Source organism: Cnephaeus nilssonii, assembly GCF_951640355.1.
Source record: "Cnephaeus nilssonii genome assembly, chromosome: 4".
Lineage (NCBI taxonomy): Eukaryota > Metazoa > Chordata > Mammalia > Chiroptera > Vespertilionidae > Cnephaeus > Cnephaeus nilssonii.
Genome location: NC_137075.1, coordinates 81,549,974 through 81,562,435, shown reverse-complemented (window position 1 = coordinate 81,562,435; position 12,462 = coordinate 81,549,974). Strand labels below are relative to the sequence as shown.

Here is a 12,462-nt window from a genome sequence, read left to right as displayed (position 1 = left end):
ACAGAATAAATAAGAGAAATCACAAAAGATTAGCATTTGAATAGGATGAATTAATTTAGTCTTCATGATAATTATAAGAACCTCACAAGTTAGCTAAAGTTATACATACATTTCTCTGAGGCTAAACATTCTCTATCAGTAACTAATAGAGGTTAAACTGCAAATGTTTCTGTTACATATAGGATCATTGCAATATTAATGAAATTTTGATAATTAGATGAAAAGAATTGGAAGGATTATGAGTTGGTTGAAATTATTAATTTATTTACATATATTGAAAAATAAAATGTCAGTTTCAAAACAAAAAATGTTATCACTAATAATTTTTCTATCCTGAAGAAATCCTACAAGCATTTTACTGAGATTGTAAAAATATAAACTAGAGGATCAAAACCATTTCAATATTCTCTTTAGCCTCCCAGCTAGAATATTTAACAAAACATTTATTAAAAATAGTCTGAAAATATTGCACTGTATTACTTCTTTTGCAGCATTCTAGGAATCTTTTTTAGGGATTAATTACTGGAGAATCTATCCTTAGGGATTAATTACCAGTATGTGTCTTATAAAGCAATGAAATCACTGCTGTTTGTAGTCACCTTTTTAATAAAAGCTTGGATTCTAGAAATATCATGTATAAAAGACATTGCCTGGAAGCTAATACAATAAGGGTTGTTGATTCCCTTTGTTTTAGTCTAATTTTTCAAAACTGAGCTCACTGTAAAGTCATTTTGACTGCTAACAAGGTAAAAAATTATTCCTCTTGCCAATAATAAGTAGTTGTGTTATGTTTTTATTGAAGCAAACATACAGATTTTAGAGTAGAAATTCAACTTCATATTAATTTTTTAAAGCTATGAAATTTCAAAGAAAGTTTAGGCTTATAAAAGCCACATAAAGATAAGTGACTATATCACTGGGTATATGCATTCACATTTCTCTTTATTACAAGATGTTTGCTGAAAATTTTTGAGAAAAGGTTTATATTTTGTGCGTTTGTTTTATTGATAAGAGAATTCAGGTCTAGAGAGGTTCAGTGGCTTTCTGGAGAACTAGAAATTAAGAAAATTTAGACTCTCACCTATGAAATGACTAATGTAGACTCCCATCCTTGTCCCCTGACATATTTTCTATTGATTTAGATGCAAAAGAAGATCAGATGGAGACCAAGCTGGTTGGAGAGACAGCCATGCCCTGCATGCTCTCCTCTGCTTAAAATGAAGCTAGAGGAAAAATGCCTAGCACACAGTGTGGCTCTTTATCAAACAAGAAGCGTTTTGGGACCCACAGTTGTTTTTTTTTTTTTTTTTTGAGGATCAGCAGAATATATATTAAATAAATCAGATTCTCTTCCTAGAATATTTTCAGCAGAAGAGAGGCACACAATGAAAAACTGTGTACGGCCAAGGGTAGAAGCTTTTATACCGAACCTGGTATGTAAAAGAAAGGTAAAATCTCTCACTTGAAAGCAAAATAAGTAAAATCAGAGTTGACCTAAATCATGATATTTACAAGTGAAATTAAAGTAAGGATCTTAAAAAAAAAAAAAAAGAGTATGTAGATTAAACAAACTTTTCTGTTTGTTTGCCCTAAGGGTTGAATTCTTTTATTGTTAGAATTAGCTAACTTACTCCTAATTACCCTGAGAGACAAACATTTTAAACCTTATTTTATTATGCCATTTTTTTAAAAGTATGGGCATCAATAATAGAAAAAAAAACTTTTTTCTTAGAAACTATCTTCCAACCAATATCACTCAGTGTATATTAGTAAAGCTATAGATTGTTTCTGGCAGTTATGATTTGGAGGAGGACATTTAAAAAAGTTTAACTTTAAACCTGAAAATTTAAACAAACTTCTGTAAGAAAATACTTTTTTAGGATTTGTCTTTAATCTTGAAGTTTTGGCATGACCGATTTTAGGATATATATAATTTTAAAATATAATGATCCAGAGAATAATTTAATTTGGGGTATGCTTTATTAAAGTCATGAATGAGAAGAGACATGGCCAGTTAATTATATGTTTGTTTGTTTGTTTATTTATTTAAAAATGCCTACCCTTCTTGCCCTTGGTTGTTTTTTTTTAAAATATATATTTTATTGATTTCAGAGAGGAAGAAAGAGGGGAGAGAGAGATAGAAAACATCAATGATGATAGAGAATCAGGGGAGAGAGAAGATAGAAACATCAATGATGAAAGAGAATCATTGATTGGCTGCCTCCTACATGTCCGGGACTGGACCTGCAACCCAGGCACATGCCCTTGACCTGATTCGAACCCGGGACCCCTCAGTCCGCAGGCCAACACTCTAGCCATTGAGCCAAACCAGTTAGGGCAATTATATAGACTTAAATCATGGCTCTATCTAATAAATTGTTGCTGAAATAATGATGGCATAGGTTATTTCTGTTGAGCTGCTTTTGCACAAACATGGCACAAACTATCAAAAAGAAGTTCAGAGGAATCAAAAGTTTTTAATTAAAATGAAAGCTAGTATTCTTAATTTCATTATTCTTTGTATTTCTATATTTCTCACTTTCCTATCTTCATATAGCTTGCACAAACTCTAGTGGATACCAAGATAAATCATTGATAAGATATCAAGATAAACCAAGATATTTCATTTAACAGAACTAAGCTTGATCTAAATGAGAAAAATCTTGAATAAAGTTAGAACATTTTCAGTTGATAATCCCTAACTTTATGTAGTAACATGGAATTTAAAGGCTAGATAAATAAGTGTAAATTATTTTATATTAATTGGGTATTAATATAATATCAGAGAAAAGGGCTAAACAGAATGGTAATAATACTTATTCAGTCAGTATAGAAACTTATTTAAAAAAACAGATTTATAGGCCTCAAGGAACTTTAGAGGTTACTTAATTTAATAGCATGATATTGCAAATATAAAATCTGAGGTCTATTTTAAAAATATTTCAAAGTGGCAGTTGGGCTGATCCTCAATATTTAGTGCCTCATAGTGCAATTACTTTTACATACTCAATGTTAAGTTTTCAAACAACTTTGGATCCATAATTTTTTAAATGTCTGCCAATAAATAAGTCATATGCAAATACAAAAAACTGCTTTTAATGGAATATCATTAAATTGAATTCATCAAGATGCAAAAATGATCTCTTCTTGGTATCCATATAAATTATATGATCAATGAACTAAAGATTCTGCATATACTTTAAACAAAGGTAGAATTAATACAGTTGCTAGGTTTAATTAAGAGAAAACTGTAGTTCTGGTCAGTGTGGCTCAGTTGGTTGGGCATCGTCCTATGCACCAAAAGGTTGGCAGTTTGATTCCCAGTCAGGGCACCTGCTTGGGGTTTCCAGCTTAATTCCCGGTATGGGGTGTGCAGGAGACACTGATGGATGTTTCTCTTTCTCTCCATATCCCTTCCTCTCTCTCTTAAAATAAATAAAAAAATTTTTAAAAAGAGAAAACTGTGCCATAGCCAGTTTGGCTCAGTGGATAGAGCGTCAGCCTGCAGACTGAAGGGTCCCGGGTTCAATTCTGGTCAAATGCACATGCCTGGGCTGTGGGCTCGATCTCCAGTAGGGGGCATGCAGGAGGCAGCTTATCAATGATTCTCTCTCATTATTGATGTTTCAATCTTTCTCTCCCTCTCCTTTCCTCTCTGAAACAAACAAATAAATACAAAAGAGAAAACTGTGAAACATTTAACTTCCAGAAGATCATTATATCATTGTTTTTAAAACTGAAATAGCTAACAACTGAAATATCCATAATAGGGGCTGCTGAAAAAACTATGCTACCTTCACAAATTAGAATAGCAAACAATAATAATGTATAAGATTATTTAAAAACATGTAAAGATGTTTATATTACTAAATGAACAAGCTAGGAGAAAATATTAGCTACCTAATAAAAGAGTAACATGCTAATTGAGCGTACCTTTGTGACATCCACTAGCCAATCAGGAGTGAGTATGCAAATTAACCCAACAAAGATGGCACATTAATTTGCATACACAGGCATCAAGTGGCTGGGGTGGGGCGGGACACAGGTGTTCTGCACCACCCCAGCCACTCCAGACCTCTGGGCAGCGTGGGAAGGCAGAAAGGCAGCTCCGGGTTGAAGCGGAAAGGCGGCTCCGGCCAGAGCGAAGGCAGTGCCGACAGCCAGGGGAAAGAAGGACCATTTTTGCACAAATCTTCATGCATCGGGCTTCTAGTAGTTTAATAATAATAGCTAACATTTAGTGAGCATTACTTGTATTTCAAACTTTGTGATAAGTGATTAATATGAATTTTAAAATTTAAACCTTATAACAACCCTATGAGAGAAATAGTATTATTATTTTTCATTTTACAGATGAGATAATTATGGTTACAGAGGTGAAGTAACTTTCTGAAGGCCATACATCTAGTAGTGATTCCAGAACCTAAGCTCTTATTCACTGCCTTTCCATTTTGATCCATTTATATAAATATTTGAATGCATAGAAAAAAATAACAGAATGATATACAACTAAATTTTAAAAGTCATTAATTAAGTGTAGTCTTAGAGGAACTCTTTTTCCCCCCTTATGTACATTTTCTAAAATGAGAAGGTATATTACTTTTTTAAAAGAATAAAAGAAAAACCTAGCCACTTATAGACTGTCTAAGCAATAAAACTTAAACTCTACAGCTAATAATTTCTGGTTAGCTATATCTTCTTAGGATAACAATTAAATGTCATTTGCAAGTTCAGTTTTCAGAGTGGCAATTGTACATTTCACAGTTAAGTTATACTTAGCTTCAATGATGAATATAATTCTGTGAACGTTAAATAATTAGAAAAGGATGGAAGGAATTTCATTTTCAATTACCATGATATATAAAGACAGAAGGGATACTAAATGAGATGAACAAAGAAACAAAAATCAATGTAAAATCCTGTATATTTAGCAGAATGCCATAGAACAATAATTTAAAATGATTTGTTGCCCAGCTGGTGTGGTTCAGTTGGTTGAAGCGTGGTCCCATACACCAAAAGGCAGCGGGTTGGATTCCCAGTCAGGGCACATACCCAGGTTACGGTTATGATCCCCAGTTGGGGTGTGTATGATCAGCAACTGATCTATGTTTCCCTCTCTTTCTCTCCTTTCATCATTCTAAAATCAATAAAAATAAGAAAATAAAATGATTTGTAAACTCAAAATTAATAGCTAAAATATATTACTTTTGTTTAACTTCAATTTTATCAAAATATGAAATATTTTACCATATTGGGTAGTGCCTTTCTCATTAGAAAAGTACAGAAGAGAACCATCTTTTATTTGAAGTCTCAAATATCTGTTTTGCTATCACACCAGGATAATTAGCAAAACAAACATGTTGTTATAAAGGAGGAGAAACTAAACAATAATGAACAAGAGTAGAAATCAGTTATGCAACACTCTGCCAGCTGTGTATTGATATACATAGGGTACTGGACAAGTAATGTTGATCTTATCTTTTTAGAAAAAGCTGAAAATTTTTATATTTACTTAAAAGCTTGTCAATTTTAAATGTTCTAAACTGAGTTTTAAAGAGCCAGGCTCAATTATATCTATAATAAAATTATCTTACAAAAACTAGGCTATTACTTAAAAAAGGCCTCTCTGTATCTATTAGTAGATAAGATATCCTGGGGAAACATTAGATGCCATCCAAGTGCAGAAACAGTATCTCTTTGGAAATAAGTCGAGTTGCCAGGAATTACAATTTCTAGTCTTGTATCTGCAAAAGACTTTGTGAAGCCTTTTCTCATTTTGACTTAGGGAGGAGAAATTCTATTCCCTGCTCTGGAATTAATTGGGATCACAGAGTGAGGGTGAACCATTTATAATGCTTAAGCAGGGTACTATACTGGTAGTCATTTACATACCAGGGGTGGGGAATGTCTGGCCCTGTGGACTGTTTAAGGCCTGTGAAATCATTTGGTCTGGCCCTGCCAAGGCTTTAGGGGTGAGTTAATTCAATGTCTGACCAAATATAGCAGGCTAATTTTTAAATTGATAATTTTGTATGGCCCGTGAATGATGTTATATATACCCAAATGGCCCTTGGCCAAAAAAAGGTCTCCCATCCCTGAATAAGATCTCTAGTCTGAGAATAGCACTGTAACATTGTCTCACTGAAAAAAATAAGATTCAAAAGACATAATTTTGACCTATGATATTTTCAAGAAACAATCAGTTTGCTCATTTGATTATACTGGTGGTTCTTTAAGTCCATAGACCCATGAGGGTCCCTTAGGCCCTTTCAGGAGTCCAAAGGCCAAATTATTTCAATAATAGTACTATGACATTGGCCTCTTTCACTATGTTGACATTTTCAATAATGATACAAAAGCAATGGTGGGTTGGCACCTTAGTGCAGATTGAGGTGGTGGATTCAAATAGTATGAATAGTTCTTGTATTATTCACCTATCATGTACTAACAGTTAAAAAAATTAATAAGTTTCAAAAAAGAAAAGCTAGTTTCATTTAACATTGTCCTCAATGAAACAGTAAATACTAATTTAACTTAATTTAAACTTGTCCCTTGAGTGTGGCAAAATGACTAGTACGAATACAATACTGCTGCTCCATACCAAAGGATGATGATTGTCTCAAGCAAAAGCACTTATGCAGTTGTTTGAGTTGCATGCTGAACTAGCCAGTTTTGAACAGAATACCATTTTTACTTGAAGGAATGAAAGAATACTGACAAACTGTGATTATTCAGACTTAGATATTCGGTAGACATTTTCTTGAAATGAATGAAATGAGCCTGTCAATTCCAGAAAAACATTCAGGAATTGTTGTTTTGTCAAAGATAACTTTTAAACACAAATCAGAACTGTGGAAAACATATAATACTATGTTTGAAAGCTTCCAATACTTCAAAGTCATTTTTTATGAGCTGGGTGGTTATATTAATGAAAATGATTTTTTAATATAAATAACGAAATATGTCATCACTTAGAAGAACATATATTTTTCAAGTTACCAAGAAATGTGTTATAAAATCATACCTAGGTCCATTCAAAGTTCAAGCCAGGGCAATTGATTTTAATATATCAAAGTACTGAATGGTCCTGACAAGATTTTTTATTCCATCCTTCAACTAACTTTTAATAGACAATTGTAAATTTTTGGTGTAGTTTCAAAGAATACCCACAATTATCTGAAAATACTATTAAAATCGTCCTTCCTTTTCTAACTACATAACAATGTGAGGCTGATTTGTTTATTTATATTCTGCAACCAAAACAACATATCACAACAGACTGAGTACAGAAGATGTGATAATTTGGCTGTCTTCTATTAAACCAAACATTGAAATATATTTGAAAAAATGTAAAGCAATGCCATCCTTTTCAGTAGTTATTTTTGTTTTGGAAAATATTTTTTTTTTTTATAAAAATGTTATTTATGTTGACATATAAAAGCCTATTATTCTTATTTTGAAGAAAATAAATAAACATTTAAAATTTATCAATTTTAATTTCTTGCACAGTAGATATTACTAGGTATAAATGCTATTTGGTGTTTTTAATAATTTTTAAGTGTGTGAAGGGGTCTGAGACCATTATGTCTGAGAACTGCTGAATTTGACAAATAATCTAGAGAATATTATTGTTCAATATCCATCAGATGGGGCAATTAACTTTTTAGAAAATAACTTACATTTTTATGTTTAGAGAATGTACTTTTGATGTCATTAATTCAGTGTTTTCCAACCTTTTTTGGCGTTTGTAGAACCCATCCTACATAATAAAATGGTAATATGTAAATTACCATCACTCCGCTACGCCCACGATTGGGCCAGCAGGAGGCGCAGGGGGCGGGACTCAGGGTGGCCGGGGTAGCTGATTGGGCCAGCAGGACGCTGAGCTCGCGGCGCCAGTGGCCCCGCGAGCTCAGCGTCTGTACCATGGCTGCTGGAGGCTTTCGGAAGGCCTGGGGCACCGGCGGACAGCCAGCCCGCTGGTGCACCAGGTGCATGATTAAATCATGCACTGGGCCTCTAGTATTTCTATAATGTAATTTACAGCTGAATAGATGTTGCTATACCAAAACTGATTTAATTTCAGACAAAAGCAAAGAAACTTAATGTTTACCAGTAGTATAGTGTTATTGATTTTGTGTACGCTCTTATAAATAGTGGAAAATAATTTGCAGACCCCAGCTAGTACCATGACCTAGGCTAAAATATTAGCAACTAAGATTCTCCAGAGACTTGGGAACCTCAGGTTTACAACCAATGAACTAGCCATACATAATCACCCTGGTGTTCACAAAGAAAAGTGGTAATAATATGGAATAGTTTATAAAACTGACTTCACTAAGAAAAAATCTCAGAGGAAATATTATACTGATACTGGATCAATAATGCCATTTTTATATGTAAAGGAAATCACATTGTCTTCTAGACAGACCTAATGAATAAAAACTGTGAGTTAAAAAAAATTTATTCTTTATCCAGAGTAATCTAAATTCTTATGTTCAAAGGATAAAAGACACTTATAAAGAATTAATAATTATGCATTTTGTTTGAATATAAGATTGGACAGTGTATTCTTCATGTCCTTGGTGAAATGTTACTCCTTTGCGAGGTCTTCTCTGATCATTCTAAGTAAGGTTTCCCTCCTATTATTTTCTATCACTACAATTTTTTCATTTCTTCTTGCATGAATTTCAACTTATAATTATTAAGTTATTATAAAATTATAATATAATAATTTATGTTTATCTACCTATTTATTTTAATATACCATCGACTAAACTGTCACTGATACAAAAGCACATATAATTTAGATTCAATCAAGTAGTCTTATAATTTAAAATATTTAATAGAAAGATTAATTTGACTTTCTTTACTCCTTTAAGAAATCAATATTCAAACTAGTTTTTTATTATATTAGTATTCTGATTCAGCCTTAACAATTTAATTTTAAAATTACACTAAAGCAATAATTTTATCTTTGAGATATACATTATGATGCTGGTAAAAATTATCTAAAAGAAACAGAAGCTTATTCCTAGATAAAAGTATAAAAAAATTCCTAGGAAAAAAGATATTCAAATACACTGCTTTATATGAATTCATTGTCAGTTTAAGCATGTAAGTGTTAACTAAGAAAAAAATGTCAAGACAAGCCACTTGCTCTCCTAAAGCTCTGCAATAAGCACATTAACTTAATAATTATCAACATCTTTATTTTTAGGATATCACTTTAGTAAACTAGGAAATACCAAGTGAGTTTTAAAATTGGATTTAATATTCACTTTGTAATTAAAATGTAATTACAAAGTTTTAAAAGGACTAAGAACTAGTATGTATAATTAAATTATGCTTAAAATATTTATGTTCACAGTATATATAGTCAAGGGGGAAAATGCTTTGTCTTGGATAGCTCTGTATTACCAAGATTTGGATCTTAATATTTTGTGAATGGCTAAACATTAATAGTGACCTTAACTTTCAGCTTTAATTATTTCCCAGATTTTATAAATGAATACAGCTTATACAATTATAATTTAATGCAGCCAAACAATAAATTATTTTGATTTAAAAATTTAAAAGATATGAATGAGATTCATCTATCCAATTTTAGTATAGAGAACTCAATGTTTTCATTCAGTGAAGATGTAGTTGGTTGTCATCCAAATGGCATTAACATACATTTCATGTCTAGAATGCTCTTAAAATTTTTCTTCACTGAAGATTTAGGACCTCCGTTTTTTTAAACTATAAAATTAATATGTTATTTTTGATACAAGTCTAAAAACAATGATATACAACACTAACACTCCAGAGACTTTGCTGAGAAGGTTGTACCATGGAATGTAAAAGCAACTACATTATATATCAAGAACTGCTTGAGATCACTTCTAGTTAAATCGATTATAACACTGATAAATTCAGAGAAGTTGAGAAAGACAGCTATATAAGTTCTTAAATTTGATATAGAGAAAAAGTCTCAATTTAAAAAATTACCTGCAGAGCCTTAGAATAAATTCAGTGTACAGACTGATATCTAACACCATATCCTATTAAGTAAGAAGAAATTTTACTCTTAACCTTTTAATGCCAATATTTGATCCATCCCATAGAAAACTTGATAGCACAAATGATTAACTTAACCAGGGAAGGGACATTCCAAGAGTAACCAGTCACAGCCATAATTAAGTTTGCTACTTAATTTATCGTATACATTGAAGATGTGAGGCAGTGAATAAATGTCTAATACTTTTCCCCCTATACACAATTCAGTACTTGGGAAAATAATAAAAGACAAATACTAAGATACTTCTTCCCTCCCCCAAAGGTTGGCATTAAAACTTTCTTTCTAATCAATTTAGATGTCTTTCCAAATATTAGGCAGCAACAGTCTAAGTTGGATATGTTTGAAAAAATTTGGAATGATACTAGAGCAGGGAGCTACCTCAGACTGGACAGGTTAAAAAAACACACACCCTTTAGTAACATTATTTTATTTTTGGCCAAAAATGCATTGATCTTCTGCATAAACATGTAACTCCACAACTATACTGATGAGTATGCGAAGAAAATAACAAGTCTACAGCAAAGTAATAGGAGCTACAGAAAGTGATACCTGTAGCTGTGATGTAGAAGTAGACATTTTGCATGAAATTTTTATTGTCCTTCTGTTGGCCTAGTATGACAATTTGTGAAACAGTAGGTGGTAACTATCTTATAGTCCATTAATTTTTCATTGTATTTATCATGCATGAATCCGACCTTGACAAGCAGAAGAAAATATTGGTTAGTTTTCCCAGATTCACATTGTAGACCACAGTGCCAGGGACTGTACTTACTTTTGGTGTTGGGCAGGAAGCAGTAGAAAGGCGAGATGTAGCCTGAGCACGAGGCGATTCTGAAGGAGTAGTGCTGAGGGAAGCTGTGTCTCGTGGGAGCACCTGAACGCCACGAGAAATTATGGAGTCTGGAATCTGAACAAGGGGAATATGCATGGTTTAATATTTTAAAAATACTAACAGCATGTAAAATCAATACCCACACCTAACTTGTTTTTGGACAGAGACTTTCTTTTCTTCTCATGTACTGTTAGTTATAAAAGTATCCAACAATTTGACGGAGAATAGGGGAAGTACTTTGAAACCTCCAGATTCAAAGTACTTCCCCTGGCCAAATAATATTTTATTCAACTTATTTATGAGAGCTCTTAACCACATTGTGGTCAGGAGTAAAGTGTTTGGCATTCATATACTGACTCTGTAATTTAATAGTTACGTATTTCCCAGATATTTTCCATTTCCCTTTTAGATTCATTTTCCATCCTTCTTCACCCTCTCTACTCTAAGCTGACCTGTATAGATAGAATCAACAAGATATGCTGGGCTTTCTGGTTTCCAGTTGGATTCAGCCAATGGGAGGCACCGTCAGGAAACTTAAAGGAGTGGAGTAAAATAAAGTCTGGTATTTATTCCCCTGGTTTCTTCTCTACCAGGTCATTATAGGTTGGCTAGGATCATAGCCATGTCAGACGACACTTGCTTATAGCTCTTTTCTGGATTCTAATAGCATCTCCCTCCCTTTGCTCCATTAGGACTATCCACTATTACTAGTCCCAGGGCACTGCATTATGTCTGGTTGCTTTCCCTAAAATCTGCCCAAACCTTTGTAAATACCATAGTCCTTTATTAAACTCTTCTTCATTTAAGTATGCTATGACTATATTTTTCCTTTTTTAAAAAATTTGAGAAGAAATTAGTTTTATTCATACCAGAGGAATATATTTTTCTAATCATCATTTCTTTTATATAAAAAATGAAGATAATGATAGCATCTACCTCACTGGATTACTGATGAGGGTTAAATAAGATAGTGTATTTAAATTATCTAGCACTTCTAAGTAGTAAACACTTAATAAATATTGACCATTATTATTATTATTATTATATTATTATTATTATTATTCCTATCAACATGGTAAAGACTGATGTAACTGAGAATCACCAACCTAAAAATATACAAGCATAAGGGCAAATAATGTGAATTATTTATTTTTTAAATAATTAATATTTATGTTGATTATAAAATTTATTATTTGGGGCTATGCAAAATTTAGTTCATGTTTTTGGCTACTACTAATGGTGTAGTTCTTCTATTCTCAAAGCGAGAACATGACTACTTTCAAGTTGTGTGCACAAGATGGGAACAAGGTGATATTCAAAGAATATACCAAGAGAGATAAAGGGGAAAGAAACAGACACTAAATAGATGGGGTAGTCATTAGTTGTCTGAGAGAGACCTACTTCATTAATTTACAAATATGTGGTAATTAAACACATCCTTAAAACCAATGAGTCATGAAAGAAATCACAAGGAAAATTAGAAAATATTTTGATATGAATAAAAATGAATACGTAACAGGGGGCTTCTGGTCAAGATGATGGAGTAAACATGATACAGGCATTGTCC

General features: G+C 32.5%; 1 protein-coding gene across 2 annotated transcripts in view; it reads right to left on the bottom strand.

The window, feature by feature from the left end:
- Nucleotides 1-12,462, bottom strand: part of GPHN (gephyrin) — a 422,394-nt gene that overhangs the window by 156,477 nt on the left and 253,455 nt on the right. For both annotated transcript variants that reach the window (XM_079768794.1, XM_079768793.1), the window contains exon 9: nt 10,836-10,970. In XM_079768794.1, coding sequence (XP_079624920.1) covers nt 10,836-10,970 — 135 coding nt within the window. The remainder of the gene's footprint in view (nt 1-10,835; nt 10,971-12,462) is intronic.